At 52.3% G+C, this 19,296-nt stretch overlaps 1 protein-coding gene across 1 annotated transcript in view; it reads right to left on the bottom strand.

The window, feature by feature from the left end:
• Nucleotides 1-19,296, bottom strand: part of CAPN5 (calpain 5) — a 115,556-nt gene that overhangs the window by 5,671 nt on the left and 90,589 nt on the right. The window contains exons 5-12 of the mRNA XM_074981180.1: nucleotides 13,188-13,396; nucleotides 11,505-11,697; nucleotides 9,790-9,983; nucleotides 8,523-8,600; nucleotides 7,743-7,938; nucleotides 6,470-6,592; nucleotides 3,028-3,224; nucleotides 1,301-1,422 (exon numbers count right to left, since the gene is read on the bottom strand). Of these exons, the coding sequence (XP_074837281.1) occupies nucleotides 1,301-1,422; nucleotides 3,028-3,224; nucleotides 6,470-6,592; nucleotides 7,743-7,938; nucleotides 8,523-8,600; nucleotides 9,790-9,983; nucleotides 11,505-11,697; nucleotides 13,188-13,396 (1,312 nt within the window). The remainder of the gene's footprint in view (nucleotides 1-1,300; nucleotides 1,423-3,027; nucleotides 3,225-6,469; nucleotides 6,593-7,742; nucleotides 7,939-8,522; nucleotides 8,601-9,789; nucleotides 9,984-11,504; nucleotides 11,698-13,187; nucleotides 13,397-19,296) is intronic.

Here is a 19,296-nt window from a genome sequence, read left to right as displayed (position 1 = left end):
AATGCAATGCAGAAAAGCCATTATCATACTTCTTTTAAAAGCAGGCCCTGAAAATGTCGCCCCACCTCACTCAAGCCATTATTTCTTGATCCAGGGCTAAGTGGTGAAACTGAGTGGGGGGTTGGAAATCCCTGGCCAGGTCGCAGTCTCTAGCAGCTTAAAAACAAGCTAGGGCTCCCGAGCATGACTCAAGGGAGCGCTGTGCTGCTGGCTTCCTGACAGGAGGAATTGCAACAGTCGGAGTGGCAACACAATGGCATGTCTCCAGAGCACCCACCACCCATCCCCAAAGGACAGAGAAGGAAGGAGACAAGCAGTTCAGTACTGGGATTGGGCCTATGCTCCAGGTAAGGCCACGTGACCCTGCCAGCTGCGGAGAGAGGTTCATTCTGTACACTGTGATCTCTTCCCATGCCCTACTGCAGCTCAGCTCGTGCCCTGTGGGGGAGGCCTGAGAGCCTGTGTAACTTCCCTTCTGCGCTTCCGGAACTGCAACGGCCATTGCCACAGAAAGCATCTAACCCTGTGTTCCGAGCTTGCTAAGCCATCTGCCTCTGCCACGCCCTGCAGCTGGGACTCTGCACAGTGTTCTGTGCTGCCTGTTATCTCTCACGTGCCTCCTGCCATGTCTAATGTCCTTTCTGTGTTTGTGAAGTTGCAACTGTAAATGAGTCATTCTGTTAGCACCCCAGGATCTCAGCACGGCCCCTGACTTTGGAAGCCCTTGATATCCGCAGAGGCCTTTGGACCTCTACAGAACCATTGGGAGATTCTAGAGTGGGTCACCTCAGGTGCTCTTCAGCTGCTGATTTTCCAATAGTGACTTAGCTGCAACATTGGAAACGTCTGGTTCCCCAGCCTGTGTCTCCAGAAGAGGTAATGGGTCACCATTGTCTTGCATCTCGGGTGATCATGCCCTCCCGCTGCACAGGGGCAAATGACTATGTAAGGCTCAGGGCAGTGGAGAACCAACCCTGCATGAGTGTAATGAATGAAGAAGAGTTGCCTGCAATGGCAGGAGACTGGACTCCTTGGCCCAGAAGGTCTCTCTCAGTCCTGTCTTCCAAATGGATCTCTGTGAAATAAATCTCTGGGCCAAATCTTATCCAACTTTGTTTTGAAGGAGCCCTCCCTTGGTATCCTACCTTAGCACTAGTTGGATCATCAGCCTGTCCTGGAGGCCTGGGAACACAGTCAGAAAGCAATCGACTTGGTCCTACTTTTCTCCTGAGAAGAACAAAGCTAAACACCATCTCCCAGTCCCCCAACAAGTGCAGAACAAGCAATGAAAGGCCAGTACCTCCTTGGGAATCCTGGTTCTTGAGCCCAGCAGCTGCCAGGACATGGACCTGTGACACCACATGTGGATAACCACACATTCCACTCCAGCAGGTACGAGGTGGCTCGTCCAAGGTCAGCTCTCTGCAAGGGGGATCGACAGCAAGGGAGTCGTCACATCAGACACACCTGGGCTGCCAGAGCTTACACCTCATTAGAATCACAGGCTTGGAACAGACCTTGGGAGGCCATCAATTCCAATCCTCCCACTGAAAGCAGGACCGATCCCAACTAAATTATCCCAGCCAGGGCTTTGTCAAGCCAGAACTTAAAGACCTCTAGAGAAGCAGATTCTACCACCTCTCTAGGTAACCTATTCCAGAGCTTTGCCAACCTCCTCAGAAAATAGTTTTCCTAATATCCAACCCAGACCTCCCCATACTGCAACTTGAAACTGTCTGTCACCACTGAGAAAAACCTCTCTTCAGCCACCTACTGTGGACCCCCTTCAGCTAGCTGAAGGCTACCATCAAATTTCTCCTCTCTCTTCTCTTCTGGAGACTAAATAAGCCCAAATTCCTCAGCCACTCCTCAAATGAATCACTTTTGTCACCCTCTGTTGGACTGTCTCCAGAGTATACACACCCTTTCTGTCATGGAGGGCTCAGAATTGGACACAATACGCCAGACGTGGCCTCACCAGTGCTGAATAAAGGGGAATAATCACTTCCCTAGATCAGCTGGCAATGATGCTACTAACACCCCAGTATGCTGTTAGCCTTCTTGGTTACTAGGGCAGACTCTTGGCTATTCTAATGGTTACATTCTAAGAGTTACAGCCCTGTGGTGGGGCAGATCTGGATATTGCACTGAGTGACAGAGTGAGATGTGCACAGGTGACTGGCCATTTGAGTCTCAGTGAAAGGAAGCCCAGTGCAAACTCCAGGTGGGTCGGGTGCCTGGAAGGGCAGATGATGGAGTAGACCAAGTGAGGTCCCATGGGTTCCACACCACATTAAATGTGGGCATCTTGTAATTTAGCAGCTGGGAAATGGGGAGAAAGAATAGAAAATATCCCCTGGTGAACCCCCCTGACCACCAAAGAGCCTGTGATGAGTCGGGCAGAAGTTACACCTCGCTCCCTACCCACCTTCCTTGGTCATTTGCTTTCCTCTTTGCAGAGAAAAAGTGCAAGTTCTAGGGCAGGGTACATGTGGAGCATGGGATTAGCCCTCAGAGAAGGAGCAAGCTCCTGCTGTTTAGCTAGCTCTTGTACTTAACAACGCCCAGCACCTGACCACGTGAGCATCTCCCCTGCTGTAATGTATTATACTCTCTGGGAGGTAGGGTGGTGCTATTCTCTCCACTCCACAAAAGAGACGCTGGAGCAAGTTGGCATCTGGTGCAAGTTCTCTCCGGAAGTCTGTGGCAGAGCACGGAACGGAAAGTGGAACCCTAGAACACTCCCAAGTCCCAGGTGAGGGCCCTAACCACTGGGTCGCCCTTCGTTTCTTCATTTGTTTTACTAAGGAAGACTTCTGTTTGTACCTGAGATCATAAGCCCACTAGGTTGCCCAACAATCATCAGCATCCATCAGGTTCTTAATGGATCCACAGGTTCACCTGCTGAGTCACACTGTGCCAGAACACTCTGAGCACAGGCCCTTTCTGAGCCTTGCCATCAGGACAGGGAGCTCACTCCGTCCCACTTCAGCAGGTGATGCTGAGCACAAGGAGAGAACGCCTCACCTGCAGTCTGAGGGCACATCCGTGAAAACCCGGAGCAGGAACTCTCCCATCTGACCGGGGTCAAAGGTAGTGGGGATGATGACGTAGCGCCCTTCCTTCAGGTCTGTCCTCAGGAAGATGCTGCGGGAATTAATGTAGATGGAGCTGGCCACTTTCTGCTGCAGGGTGTGCATCCTGTACTGCCGGTTCAGCTCCACCTGGGCATAGGTCACAACCAGAGACTCAGGCCTATTTTCAATTCCCATAGTATGACAGCCCCCAGAGTGGGTCCTTCTGCAGGGACTGAACCCACTGGGTCTGGGTCTAAAATCAGGAGCTGCTGCAGCTTGAGCTACAGCCCAAACTGTATGGTCTCGCCACTAGAGGGAGATGGAGCCCCACACTGGGTAGGCACATGACCCTACACAGTACAGGGAGTTTGAGTGCTCAGGGTAACATCTGTCATCCCTACTGAGCAGGCGCATCCTGTCTGCTTTTCAGGGGTGTGTGTATTTACTACCCTCCCTCTGAAAACTCTCCCAGCCCAGCGGCCCAATCTTTCCAATTGCAACACCCCCTGGGTCTCTCCTATCATTTTCATCCTGTCAGATGTGCTGATGCTGGCAAGAACGCCGCAACCCCAAGTGAATAATATCCTGGCCCCTGCTGCATAAGCCAGGTCAGGCTTCCCAGGTAGGCACCTTCAGTTTCTGGGAGGAAGTGATTTCTGGTAGCCCTGGCCACATTCTCTCTAGGATCCTCCCACCTCCATCACATCTCCCGACCACAACAGGTCTTGGGGCATTGGTCCTCCAATCTCAGTTACAATACAGGCCCAAGAGGGGGTGACTGCAGGCCCTGTCTGTGAGATGCGCCGTCTTCCTGTGTGAGAGTTCCTGACAGCAGCACTCTGTGCCTCAGGGCAGGGTCCAGCAGATACAGTGTGCTTAGATTGACAAGGTCCCTCACCAAAGGCTTATGTAAACTAAGTTGTCCTGGGATAAGGGGGAAGAGCCTTTCATGGATTCGAGAACAACAAGAAGTCTTGTGGCACCTTATAGACTAACAGATATTTTGGAGCATAAGATTTTGTAGGCAATATATTTGTTACTCCAAAATATCCGTTAGTCCATAAGGTGCCACAGGACTTCTTGTTGTTCTCGAAGCTACAGACTAACACAGCTACCTCTCTGATACTTTCACGGATTGAGAATTAGCGAAAAGACAGGAAACAAAGGGTAGGAATAAACTGTAAATGTTCAGAATGGAGGGGGGTAACTAGTGGCATTCCCCAAGGGTCAGTCATAGGACCAGTCCCATTCAACTTATACACAAATGATCTGGAGAAAGGGGTAAACTGTGAGGTGGCAAAATTTGCAAGACAATACTAAACTGCTCAGGATAGTTAAGATCAACGCAGACTGTGAAGAGCTTCAAAGGGTCTCACAAAACTGAGTAACTGGGCAACAAATGACAACTGAAATTTAACGTGGATAAATGTAAAGTAAGGCACATTGGAAAAAATAACTCCAACTACACATACAATATGATGGGGGTTAATTTAGCTACAGCTAATCAGGAAAGAGATCTTGGAGTCATCATGAATCGTTCTCTGAAAACATCCATGCTGTGTGCAGTGTCAGTCAAAAGAGCAAACAGGATGTCAGGAATCATTAAAAAAGGCATGGAGAACAAGACGGAGAACATCTTATTGCCCTTACATGAAACCATGGTGCGCCCACATCTTGAATGTTGCGCACAGATGTGGTCACCTCATCTCACAAAAGATATACTGGCATTAGAAAAGGTTCAGAAAAGGGCAACTGAAAGGATTAGGAGTTTGGAACAGGTCCCATATGAAGACAGATTAAAAAGACCAGGACTTTTCATTTTAGAAAAGAGAAGACTAAAGGGGGGGATATGTCAGAGGCATATAAAATTAGGAGTGTGGGGAGAAAGTGAACAAGGAAAAAGTATTTACTTGTTCCCATAATATAAGAACTAGAGGACGTCAAATGAAATTAATGGGCAGCAAGTTTAAAACAAACAGACCTGGGGGAGAGGTAGATACATTGGAGAGTAGAGAGAGAATCCAGAGTGACCTGGATCAATTGGAGGACTGGGCCAAAAGAAATCTGATGAGGTTCAACAAGGAGAAGTGTAGAGTCCTGCACCTGGGGTGGAAGAATCCCAAGCATTGTTATAGGCTGGGGACTGACTGGCTCAGCAGCAGTACGATGGAAAGGGACCTAGGGGTTATGTTGGATGAAAGGCTGGGTATGAGTAAACAGTGTGCCCTTGTAGCCAAGAAGGCTAATGGCATACTAGGGTGCATTAGGAGGAGCATTTCGAGCGGATCTGGAGAAGTAGTTATTCCCCTCTATTCGGCACTGGTGAGGCCACATCTTGAACATTGTGTCCAGTTTTGGGCACCCCAGTATAAAAAGGATGTGGATGTGCTGGAGCAGGTTCAGTGGAGGGCAACAAAAATGATTAAGGGGATGGAGCCCAAGACCTATGAGGATAGGCTGAGGGATTTGGGCTTGTTTAGTTCACAGAAGAGAAGACTTAGGGGTGATTTAATAGCAGCCTTCAACTTCCTGAAGGGGAGCTCTAAAGAAGAGGGTGATAAACTGTTCTTAGTGGTGTCAGATGGCAGAACAAGGAGTAATGGTCAGAAGTTGAAGAGGGAAAGGTGTAGGTTAGATATTAGGAAAAATTACTTCACCAGGAGCGTGGTGAAGCACTGGAATGAGTTGCCTAGAGAGGTGGTGGATTCTCTATCCCTTGAGGTTTTTAAGTCCTGGCTTGACAAGGTACTGGCTGGGATGACTTAGTGGGGGTTGATCCTGCTTGAAGCAGAGGGCTGGACTAGATGACCTCCAGAGGTCTCTTCCAGACCTATGATTCTGTGATTCTGTGAAATAAATGGAAGTTATTCTTCACACAGCACCCTTTGAACCTGTGGAGCTCCTTGTAGGAGGAGGCTGTGAAGGCTAGGACCAGAACAGGGTTTCAAAAGAGCTAGATAAATTCATGGAGGTTAGGTCCATTAAAGGCTATTAGCCAGGATGGGTAAGGAATGGTGTCCCTAGCCTCTGTTTGTCAGAAGCTGGAGATGGATTGCAAGAGAGAGATGGTTACCTGTTTGGTTCACTCCCTCTGGGGCACGTGGCATTGGCCACTGTCGGCAGACAGGAGACTGAGCTAGATGGACCTTTGGTCTGACCCAGAATGGCCACTCTTACATTCTTATAAGGGGCCATGTAACACCGTCAACTCAGATGGCCACACCCCACAGGGTTTTCCCAATACTCCCTCCATATGCACAGGGGAGTGCTAGCAGCAGCAGCTTTCTGCTGGGGTCCTGCTCAGGTTTGCTGGGGTAGCTCCACCTGCCCCCTCTGTTGCATCTCCCCAGGAGCAGCCAGTACTCAGGCAGCAATGTACACCCCCGGCTTACCTTGTGGATATCAAACCCGATGGCCAAGTTCTCTCCTTTGCCCTCTTTGCGGCTGGTCCTCTTTGGTTTCTGCTGGATACAGATCAGCACTTCGTCCTCTGCCTTTTTCACATCAAACACGTACTAGAGAAAAGAATGCAGATGAGAAAAGAAAGGTGAGAGGCACTCAGGTCTATAAGGCGCGCTGACGGGGACGAGGGAGCAGGGAGGGAAGTAGTTAATGGTAGGGATGTAAAAGCCTGTTTAATTAGCTAACTGGTGGAAGCGTGGTGGCTGGGGAGGCTGCTCTAGCCAGGCTGAGCTGGAGCAGCCCTCTGCTGCGAACAGGGATTGCTCCAACTAGGCTGGAGCGTCCCCGCCCACAGTACTGCTGTGAGTGGTGGAACTCTGGCATGGCCGGAGCAGTCCCTGTCCACCATAGCCCTGGGCAGGAATGCTCCAGCCCACCAAAGCATCCCCTGTCCTCAACCTCCCCAGTCCCTTTGGCTGGAATAATCTCTGCCTGCGGCAGCCCCAAGAGATTGGAGCAACCCCCTGTCTGTGGCAGGAGCTGGGCTGCTCCAGCCCCTAGTGGTTAACAGGTTACACATTAACATACTTAGTTAACGGTGCCATGGGAAGAGCAGCAGCTGTCTCACCTCTGGCATTAGCCTACGTTCAAACCCAACAAATGAACATGTGTTCAGTAGATTAAGCCTGAAGTCAAGGGGACCTGCATTTGCAAAATAAGTTTAGCACCTAGCAAGCTGGGGTCCCTCTAGGAAGGCCCAAGCAGGGGTTGTACCTCATCCATTCATCTGAACCCTCACAGTATCTAAGGTGTTTACCCTCAGGACACTCTGGTGCTATTACTGCCATTGTACGGATGGAGAGATGAGTTATGTAGTGGGTGACTTGCCCAAGGTCAGAGTGGAGTCTGTGGTGAAGCAGTGACTTAAACCTAGGTCTTGTCCTAGGCTTGTGCTCTAACCACTGGAAAATGCTTCCTCTTGTTTCCAACAAGCAGTGACTTTGCTGTGCACCGACATGTTTCCTTTGGTTGTGATGCACTTCACCAAGCGGCTAGCTTGCAGCAGAGCTCTCAGCGACAGAGACAAAAGCACAGAGGAGCTCATTGCTGGTGGCTAACCCTAGAACAGCACCATGGCAGCTGCTCCGTTTAGGCACCCACTCCAGACCTTGGCCTCCGATAGCACACCAGGCTCCTGTTACCCTGCCAGGCCTCAGGTCCTTTCTGGCAGGTCCTCGTCTCCCTGGCACTCTGGCTTCTCACCTGGGGGTTCTGCAGGAAGGTGGCTTTGTGATTGATGCAGCCTCCGGAGCGGTTCTTGAGGGGGTCATCGTGCCTTGTCCACACCCCATGCAAGACCGCCTCCTCCCACGTCTTGTGGATGCTCAGGTAGGACGTGTTTATGAGACGGCACTTGATGATGTCGGTGAAATACTTGCAGAAGTCTTCAAATGTCATCCTATGACAGGAAAGGGGTCATTGGCTGAGGTGCCCTCTAGTGGCTGATGCGCCATTGAGTGACAACAGGACATGCTCACAGGAAAAGGAATGAAACTATTCCCTCAGCTCAAGTGGCAGCGACTGGTACTTTTGAAGCTGAAGAAGCAGGGTTCTAGTCCTGTCTTCCCTTGCACGCGCAGGTGATTTATCTCCTACTTGTTGTCTGTTACAGGTGGCACGCCAGAAGGGTTGGAACCCAGCACCTGCAGAGCTAAGTCTGGGATTTCCAAAGGTGCTCATGGGAGATAGGAAATCAAATCCCATTGAAACATGACTTGGAAAATCCCTCCTTAAAAGTCTTGGCTTCTAGGGCTTATGGGAAGGACTAGGAATGAAAAACCCTGAATGCAAACCAGCCACTAGGGGAGACAAAGAGCTACATTTCCCTAGGGTTACAGTCACACAGTGCTTATTCCACATTCCGGATTATGTTCAGGTCTCCCTTTGCTTCGTGCTGTGGGTCCCATGCTAGTTCAATGGGAAATGGTTGGGAGGGAGTCACCAGTCCCCTTGACATCGTACAAAAGCCCCTCAGGGACTCACCAGAATTCCCCGTCATCTTCCACCGTCATCCCCAACTTTTCTCGCTCACTCTTGCTCACCTTCTGCCACTCCTCAGAGCTGCAGAGAGGAAGGGAAGGGAATGGTTACTGGAAAGAAAAGAGGAGATATGATGTGGATTATTCAGCCTGGGGGGGATCTGCCCCAAGTGGAGGGGCCAGCAAGAGGCCTGTGCATGATGTTAGCCACATCTGAGCCCTCCAGTGAAGCAAAGGGTACGGAAAGCTGGCCCAGCAGGGCTCTGGGAGGAGCCTGCAGACAGTGTTAAGCTGGTGCAGCCCCTGGGCTGCTCTTGCTCACCCAGGGGGCTAGTTCAAACCCCAAGGATCACAGGAGTGGGTGAGTGGCTTAGCTCTAACCTTGCCCTCCCCATTCTGCATCCAGAGCAAACAGGGGATCTAGCACCACCTGAGTTTACAAACCCCACCAGCTGCACCAGCAGAGCTCGCAAATAGGAATTCGAGCAGTCTGGCCAATACAGTCAGCCACCCTCTCAGGCTCTACCAATGGAGCTAGCAGACTCCAGCACAGTTGCTTGGCTAACCCAGCAGGTCCAGACCCTCAGCTCCAACACTGGCCTCAGCAGCACAAAGCTGAGCTTTCCCCATGGCACGGGCGTGTGTGTGTGTCGATGGTAGATCCATATCGGTGCTGCTTTACTTGTTTCCTCCTCCTCCTCTCTCCCCCCTCACACACGCACTCCATCTCGCCCTGGAGCCCTGTGGTCCCTACGACTGTAGGTCAAGTCCTACTGAGGGCTGTCTTGCCCAGCCCTGAATTTTGGGAGCCAAAAGGTGACTTCTAGCCACCCTCTACTCCCTCTTCAGCAGGGCTGGGTGTAAACAGATTGGAGATCTGACCCACAACATCCACAGGATCCTTGAAGAACCACATCACGGAGCATGTTCAGCTTTTTGCAATCCGAACACAAACAGCCCCAGAAGCTGGTGCCTGGTCTCCTCAGGAAAAGACCTGCATGCAAGGGTGCTGGAGAGGCAAAACTGCCCATTGGTTGGCTAAGGCATCACATGACACCAGAAGCATTTCCAAATAGTGAAGGGTTGAGAGCTGCTCCAGCTCCAGCTGGTGGAGAAAGCCTGTTCCATCTTCCCATAATAGCCCTCATCCTACCACAGACCCCGAAAACATGCAGGATCTTAGCTGCGGAACACTGCTGGAGAGACAAGATTGACCTCTGAAAGGAAACCTGGCCACCCCCTCCAGGCAGTCTTGCCTTAGTCTCACTCACGTGTCACTCCACGGGCCGTTCCACTCCCTCTCCCCCCAGGGGTTCCGCATCCGGATCATATCCAGCTTCTCCGACTTGAAGAAGGCTAGCAGGCCGTGGCCCAGGCGGACTTTCCGGACATCCGTCACAGCGTAGGCATGTCCTTTGACGAGGCCGCAGGCCAGGCGGGCCTCCATGTCAGCTGCTGTGGTGGCCTGGCCAGGGAAAGACAAAGCAGAGTCCCAGGCCCAGGGTTTTCATCTCCAGGAAGGTTATAGTCCTGTGAAAGTTCTCATCCCTACGCCCACCCTTCTTACAAGGCTAGGATGGGTTTTGTACAACGAACGCCTTGTGAGGTACGGGAAAACTCATAATTTGCTGACAACTATTGTCCTGGTAAAATTCATGTGTCAGCACTGGGTGTAACATTACAAGATTTGATCGTGTAACACTACAGAGACATATTCCAAGTATAGAAAAGCACGTACAGACTGGTTCCTCCAAGACAGACAGACACCTCAGACAGGTCTGAAGAAAATCAGATGAACCATCCAATGCTCAAGCAGCCCTTCGGCAGGGAAAAGGTGTGAGTGAGAAGTTTGCATCTTGTCAAAGAAGCAGCTTGAAGTTCACATCCCCACAGACTTTCTGTCTCCTGAACCAACAGATCCCGGAGGCTGGTAAGAAGGAAAGGGGCCTCCGCACTTATCCTGGACTTGCATCACTAGGTCTCCCTAGCTGTGGCTGCCTCACAGGACCACCCCACTAAGGCTCTTTCCCCCAGGCATTGAGGAGCTCGTGGAAGGCAGCAAAGCCTGGGGCTGTCAGAACTTTTCTGACAGGCTGAATGTAGCTGGAGGGGTGTAAGTGTGGTGTTACTTCCTCAGTTGGGGCCTTGCTCTTCCTCCCTCCCTGCGCAGATCCCAAACCCAGGGCACACCCTCCGTGGGATCCTAGGAAGGTGGGTAGGGACAGTGCCCCAGAGGTCACTGGGCAGTGAGTAAAGGGCTCCCACTGCATGTGGATGCCAGGTGGAAGAACTGCTCCTCCATTATGATTGTCACAGGCCTACAGCTCCATCAGTAGGGGAGTGAGGCAGCAGAACGCCCTGTGGGGGGAAGTGAATGAAGGGAGATGCATGCTGGTGACCAGGAAATGCTGACACAGCCCAGCTGTGAGACTCTCTGGCTGTGGGGGAAGTGCAGGGTGCCTCAGGACCTGAGACATTTAAAACAGCACTGGGTGGAGAACAGATGGTAAAGAACAAGTGTTTATCTGCAAAAGAAGTGGGGGAGAAAAGGAGCATTAAAGCCCATACAGAGACTGTCCCTTCTCCAGACCCTACAATCCGCATCTACATGCATTGGTGGGATGTGGCGAGTGACTGAGTGACCCCAACCAGAGCAACTGGAAAGCAAACCAGCCCAGGTGCATCGCAAGCAGCCCAGCCGCACTGCCACAGGGACTCCAGAAACAAATTCTCCCTGACGTGTCTGCAACACAAACGGGCCTGGTTCTGACCTCCCTGGAACAGACCAACCATTATTGCAGTGACGTCAGTGGAACTGCTTTGCTGGCAGAGAGATCCAAAGTAGGCTCATGCTATCTGCCTGGATTGTAAACGCTTTGGGTCAGAGATCTTCCTTTCACTGGGTGTGTACGGAGCCAAGCTGATTCCGGAGCAGGACCTCTCAGCGCGGCCCCCAGAGAAACCACAACGGCTGGGCGTTTCTTACTTTGATGGAGCAGCTGATGAGGCCTCCCCTGTTGTGCACCTTCAGCACTCGCTCAAAGAGGAGGTTTCGTTTGGCTTCATCATTAGCGTAGTCCCCTTCAATCAGGTCGATGGGCTCGGAGACACCCCCAGTAAAATCGACAAGTGCATCAGCTGTGTTGCCTCCGTCTAGGGCCTCGTAGCACCCGGCCAGCCTGCAAGAGGGGAGGAAGAAAGATGACATACCTGGTGTGAGCAGCAGTCATGGGGCTCTAGGTGGGGACTGAGTACGGTACAGTGGCATGTCCAATAATGTCCCCTCAGGGTGGGCTCTGTCGGCATTTCCAGGACTGGGTGACCCTCCACTGATTTGTGTATTGAAGAGGCGTGAACAAGTGGCTTTTCCTTGTGACTGCCCTCTTCCCCCTTCCTTATCTCCCCCAGTTAGACTGACTGATCAAACCAAAACCAGAGAGAAAGTGTGTAGACACCTGGCGGGACTAGGGGCCAGGCAGCCAGAAGGAGCACTTCAGAGTGGAGGGTTGAGGGGATGCTCTTGCTTAGAAGGAGTCAGGTCCTCAGATGCTGACACTCCTCCCTGAGTCACCCTGCCCGCTCCCTGCATGAACCACCGGATGGCAAACTGACAGAGAGAGGCTGGCTGCTCAGGCGGTAGAGACGTCAGGAGGGTAAGATGAGGAGCAGGAGGCGGGAGGGGTGGGAGCCCATGCTGGGACAGGGAAATGGCGCCAGCAGCAGGGGAAGGGGATTGAACAGAAAAGAGAATCTCTGGGCCTTGAGCCCCACAGGTGTGACCAGCGCTGTAGCAGGTTCAAGGTGATTTCAGGGAGGTGGGGAGAGCAGCTCACATGCTGCAGCAGCTGCTTTCAGCACCTCATTATAACATGCTCAGGGCCAGGACATCCTGTTTCCTTCTGAGCCCTGGGAGTCCCCACTTTCACTGCAGGGGGAGGCAGCAACAGGCCCCAGCCAGAACTAGCATGTGGCGAGGATTCACGCGAGCCCGAGAGAGGGCTGGTTCTCAGATCTGGATTTCTCACAGTGGAGCCCACACAGATGCTGCTACTCTGACAGTGCCACCAGACTAGCAGTTCTCATGAGATTTTTGGCCACTATGAAGGCTCTGAGGACAAGCAGCTTCCTTCCACTTTTGGATCTCACCTGGACCCAGAGCTGGGAAGGACAGCAGTGACCTGGAGCTTGGCTGCACAATGCTCCCCGCTGCTTTCTGAAATTCAGAGGGGCTCCGCTGAAGGGGTTTGTCCATTACAATAGTTCCCAATTTCTAGCAAGCTCTCCCACCCCAGCAAGATGACAATCACCCTTCGACCTGCATGGAAGTTTGCCTGCTCCTACATTTCCCAGGGATAGATGGGGAACTTTACCCATGCTCAGTAAGTATCACACCTCGCTTTTACACACCATGTGTTGTCTACAGATCTCAAAGCACATGACACAGCAGGTCATACCCCCATTTTACAGACAGGACAAACAGAGGCACTGAAAAAGACTTGGCCAAAGTCACCCAGCAGGCCTGTGGCAGAGCTACGACTCAAACTTAGGACTTCCAAGTCCCTGTCTTGCACTCTGTCCACTAGGTCACACTGCCTCCCACAGAGCTATCTACAGAGAGCACCAGGCAGGGCTGAAGCTCAGCCTCAGTGGTTCCTGCTTGTGTACCTACTTGGCATAGGCCTTCTCTACCAGCGCGCACCAGAACTCGTTCTTGGAGTTGGAGTGGCAGTAGATGAGCTGATTGTGAAGCGTTGGCAGGCGGTCGTCTATCACCACATCCACCCAGTCGCCGAATCGCCAGAACTGGAAGTGGAAGATCCCTGCGTAGCTCTCCGGCTTTTCAGCATTCCACTCCTGCTCCTTCCAGTCGGGGATGACCTGTGCTCGGTGGGAGGAGAGTCACATTATTCACCTATCAGGGGAAACAAACTCCTCTCCCCAGCACGAACGCAGGGACCCTTAGAGTGTTGTGGAGCCTGTTAGAACTGCAGGAGCTGCTTCAGTGGTTCTCCTAGCCCAATCCCCCACCTCTGCTACTGGCTAGCGATGGCAGCTGCAGAGGCCAGGCCTGGCACCCTGCCAACGCTCCTCACCTGTTCAGGGGGCTGCAGCAGCTTACACAAAACACACTGATGTGCAGTCACATTGCAAAAGGTGACTCCAGAGAAAGAGGAACCTTCTTAGGGCATGACTCCGGTGTGACCCTGTTGACTTAAGTGGAGCCACTGCTGATTTACAGTGAAGGAGATGAGAAGAGAATCAGGACCTCTGCGTCTGACTCCAATGGGCATCTTACTGACAACAACAGAGTAGAGGGGGAAATGTGGACAACTGGCTGCCCTATCTGAGTGAAGTCCACCAGCTTGGACTTCCATTAGCCCTGACGTCCCAGCACATCTGCAGCGGAGACAGAAGCTGCCTGTTTATCGCCCACAGAATTGTCAGCTCAATACCGAGTGCAAAGCCCTTCATGTGGGGGACGGTGTGGAGTCAGAGGAAGTGCACCTGGAGTTCAGACGAAGGGCTTGCGCCATGGGTGGCTTTGACTTGTGCATGGGGCATATCAGCTCTGTGGTCACCGAGGGAACAGACACTGAAGCCCCCAGCATCCAGTGTAATTCTGCAGGCTGTGCTGCCACTGGGAGCAGAATCAGGCACAGACTATTTCATGGCTGTTTCTCTGGGCCAATATATTAACAATGCCTTCAGTACCGTATCCTGTGGGCACAGCTTGCTGTAGCTGTGTACCCTGCCAGACGCAGAACAACACCTCCATGAGCATAGCTTGCTGCAGCCTTGTATGCTGCTAGATTCGGCACAACACCCAGAGAGCATAACTCTGCAGCACCATATCCTGCCAGCTTACACCACAACAGCACCACACCCCACGAGCAGAGCATGCTGCAGTACCAGTGCCATGCCCCAGGGGTGTGCATCACTGCAGTACTGTACTCTGCCAGATTCAGTGCAACACCCCCTGAGCATAGCTCACGCCAGGACCACACCCCGCCAGCGTAGTTCTCCTCAGCACCACACCCCGCCAGCACAGCACACCTCAGCACCACACCCCGCCAGCACAGCACACCTCAGCACAGCATACCTCAGCACCACACCCTGCCAGCACAGCACACCTCAGCACCACACCCCACAATACCACACCTCACCAGCACAGCACAGCACACCTCAGCACCACAACCCACCAGCACAGCACACCTCAGCACCACACCCCACCAGCACAGCACACCTCACCAGCACAGCACACCTCAGCACCACACCCCGCCAGCACAGCACACCTCACCAGCACAGCACCCCGCCAGCACAGCACATCTCAGCACCACACCCCACCAGCACAGCACAGCACACCTCACCAGCACAGCACCCCGCCAGCACAGCACACCTCAGCACCACACCCCGCCAGCACAGCACACCTCAGCACCACACCCCGCCAGCACAGCACACCTCAGCACAGCATACCTCAGCACCACACCCTGCCAGCACAGCACACCTCAGCACCACACCCCACAATACCACACCCCGCCAGCACAGCACAGCACACCTCAGCACCACACCCCACCACAACAGCACACCTCAGCACCACACCCCGCCAGCACAGCACACCTCAGCACAGCATACCTCAGCACCACACCCTGCCAGCACAGCACACCTCAGCACCACACCCCACAATACCACACCCCACCAGCACAGCACAGCACACCTCAGCACCACAACCCACCACAACAGCACACCTCAGCACCACACCCCACCAGCACAGCACACCTCACCAGCACAGCACACCTCAGCACCACACCCCGCCAGCACAGCACACCTCACCAACACAGCACACCTCAGCACCACACCCCGCCAGCACGGCACACCTCACCAGCACAGCACACCTCAGCACCACACCCCGCCAGCACGGCACACCTCACCAGCACAGCACACTTCAGCACCACAGCACACCTCAGCACCACACCTCACCAGCACAGCACACCTCAGTACCACACCTCACCAGTGTAGCTCACTGCAGTGCCCACCCTGTCAGTGTAACTTGCTTCAACACAACACCCTGTCAGCGTAGCTCACAGAAGTAACACACGCATGAGCACAGCTTATGGCAGTATAAAACCCCACAAGCATAGCTCATTGCAGTGTAACACCCCACAAGCTACAGAAGCAGCACCTAGCTGCAATACACCACCCTCCAGTCTCACCAGCTGCAATACAGCACCCTCCACCCTCGCCGGCTGCGGTACAACACCCCTCCAGCCTCGCTGGCTACAGTACAGCACCCCTCCCGCCTCTCTGGTTGTGGTACAGCACCACTCCAGCCTTGCTGGCTTCTGTACAACACCCCTCCAGCCTCGCTGGCTGCAGTAGCGCACCACTCTGACCTCACTGGCTGCGGTACAGAAACCCTCCACCCTTGCCAGCTGTGTTACAGCACTGCTCGGGTCTTGCTGGCTGCAGTAGGGCACCCCTGCAGCCTCGCTGGCTGCAGTACAACACCCCTCTGGCCTTGACAGCGGCAATACAGCACCACTCCGGCCTCTCCAGCTGTGGTACAGCACCCCTCCGGCCTTGCTGGTTACAGTACAGCACCTCTCCTGCCTTGCCAGCTACAGTACAGCACCACTCCTGCCTCACTGACTGCAGTACAGCACACTGCCAGCTGAGCTTGCTCCCTGAAAGGTCCTGATGGATAGAGATAGCACAGAGAGCACGGAGAGAGAATGAGTCACTCTCTGGAGGGTTTGGAGGTTTCCAGGACCACTGTGTGTCAATGAAGACACCTGTGCTCCCTCTGGGAAGCTGCCAGGAAAGGACATAAAGCCTTCAAAGCACATCCCCATCGATCAGCTCCTGACTGCAGATCACACTAATTAATCGTCAGATTGGGCCATTGTGTTAATCAGCTCCCTATTCATGCAGGCCTGTGAGTCATCAATACAGTCCTTACAGGTAGCTTGCCAGCCAGGGCTTAACGCAGCCATGCCCAGCAGGAGACTGTGCTGACTGGAGGCCTGCCCATAGCCCGAGTGCTGCCCAGACATCTCAGGACTCCAACATCCCCACTGCTGGCCCTTATTGTTGCAGGCTGGTGGAAATGTCCAGAACCACTGACGTCAATGGGAGCAGTGTGGGAGCTGCAGCGCCCAGCGGGGGCATTGAAAATGTTGTGTGCAGTCTCACCTATATGCCTCAACACCACCCCAGAGGCACCAGCAGAGGGGGAGAGAACAGAGTAAGTCTTTATAGCCTGTTCTCCACAGCCTTGGCTTTGCTGGTGGGATTGCCTAGTGGTTAGCCAGGAGGACTCTAGGTGCTTACACTGGCAAGCCCTGCGAGCCAGAGCTCAGACTGCTATTAAGTGATGAAGGATGTGGCCCACAAGTGATGTGAGCTGGGACTGGCCTTAGCTAAAGGCTCTGAGCCACAAAGAACAGGGCTAAGCTGAGCAAGAGCTCAAAGGCAGTAATATCGCCAAGAGGCTCCAATCAAAAGCCCCCTCATGCTAGATTACTGTATAGCCACATTGTGAGAGACAGTCACTGACCTAAACAGCTGATAAAACAAAGGGTGGGGGAAACTGAGGCACAGAGTGACAAAGTGACATGTGCAAGGACACATTGGAAGCCTGTGGCAGAGCAGAGAGTAGAATTTAGACCACCTAAGTCTCTGCCCAATGCCTTACAGCACCTGCTCATCCTCCTCCCGGACAAGCACTGGTAATGAATTTAGAGGTAGTTTACGGGTTACGCCATTGTTTCCCAATTTCATCTGACCATGGAACCCTTTTAAGCAAAAAAGAATTTTGCAGAACCCAATGACAGTCTGATAAGGGCTTAACCACTCCCCACCTCTACCCCCAGAAATAACTTGCCTCAGCCCCAAACTAGCCCCTGGGATTAACCCATCCACCCAAAGAGGCCCCCAGCCTAATCCTGCCTGAACAAACTGCCTGAGTTAGCTCCTCCCGTTACCTCACCCAATATGGTGGATGAACCTACCTGAGCCACTGCTGCTCCTCCAACTCTAGTCCTGAGGGACTGATTTCATTGGCTGCCCTGCAGCAATGCGAGAGGCCAGTTGCAACCAATAAAAGGCAAGGACGATGCAGGAACCGCAAAACCCATCCGGCTCCCCTTCTGGATAGCTATTGGCACCCCTCATCCTGCTCCCGTTGCGTGTCCGCTGGCTACTTTGCGACTGAGGGGCTCCCTGCGGCTCCCTGCTCTGCCGCCACTGAATAATGGAACTAAATTCAGTTGGTTGAACAGCTGGATCCCTCCGACCATCCGTCAAACCAATTACATTTAGTTTCAGCGGCAGCAGGGAGGGGAGCTGCAGAGAAGTCAGTGGCAGCAGTGGAGGAGCTACAAGTGACTCTTTTCCTGCAGGTTGCTATTCCCAACACCACTTGGGAAACACTGGGTTACACGTCCCAGACCAGATGTGCCACAATAATGAATGCACTAATAATGAAATAGTGAGCCCATATATTGGCCTTCTCATCCCTAGATTTCAAAGCACTTCACAAAGGAGGTCAGCATCACTGTCCCCATACGTAGATGGAGAAATCTTGGCAGGGGGAGATGGTATGTTTTACCCAAGCCCAGTTGGCAAGTCACTGGCAGAGACAGATTGGCACCCAGCTTGCCCAAATCCCAGCTCTACCCATTACACCACACTGCCTTCCTCTCTTCCACAGATGTTAAGTGGGTGGCCCCCAAGCCAATGTTGAAGGTCACTTATGGTAGGATACACTGAGCCATAGTAGACTAGTAACAGAGACGTAGCCGTGTTAGTCTGTACTCCAACAAAATAAAGCAGCAGAAATGTAGCACTTTAAAGACTAACAAAATGGTTTATTCAGCGATCAGCTTTCCTGGGACAGACCAACTGCATCAGATCAATTTCACTTCCAATACGGACTGACATTTATAAGTACAGAGGACCAAAAAAGAAAAAAAAATTGCAGTAAAAAACTGACAAATGTTAACTGTCCTGTCTGAGATAATTTCAGGCATCAAAGGAAGGGAAGCAGTCCTTGTAATGCGTGAGGTAGTTGATGTCTCTGTTCATACCACGTGTTAATGTGTCGAATTTGAATATGTGCTCTAACCCAAATCTCTCGCTCTAATCTGTTGTTAAATTCTCTGTGGTGCAGGATATGGATTCTTAAATGTCAGTCTTTAAAGCACTAGATTTCTGCTGCTTTGTTTTGTTTGAGCTATAGTAGATTCACTCTGAACAGCTCTAACCCAGCTCTAACCCCGACTTTAATCTCACTTTGCTATAAAGACGCCCTAGGTGCTCCTCCAGCAAACTGTGAATGAAGGTGGAAATGACTTGCTGCAGTCAAGGAAAAGGACAAAGTCATGCAAAGTCACCTTGAAAGCCCATTAGTAACCAATCAAACAGGAGCAGAGGGCGGGAGGGGAATCGACCTGCAGTTAATGAAGCTACAGTCAAGTGGTGTCAGAAACAGGGACCTGTGATATCCGTGCCATTCGCTGGCATGGGTGCAGGGTGGACACATGCTAAGGAGGGCAAAGCAGCTGTAATTTAAGCATCAAACAAAATAAGATGGGGGTGGGGGGGAAATCTACAGGAAAAATGATAATTTGAGAAGTGTGGATGCAGCCCCTGTATTCATTGCTTGGTTTGGGAAGGACTCCATTCAAAAGTGTGTATAAACTTAAGTATGTGCTGAAATATCTTCCTGAATTGGGGCCTTAAACCCTCTCTCTGTCCTAATGCCTCAGATCACCCTGTCT

This window comes from Carettochelys insculpta, chromosome 1 (assembly GCF_033958435.1).
Source record: "Carettochelys insculpta isolate YL-2023 chromosome 1, ASM3395843v1, whole genome shotgun sequence".
Classification (NCBI taxonomy): Eukaryota; Metazoa; Chordata; order Testudines; family Carettochelyidae; genus Carettochelys; species Carettochelys insculpta.
The sequence above is the reverse complement of the archived record's forward strand: the minus strand, read 5'-3'. Positions and strand labels throughout refer to the sequence as shown.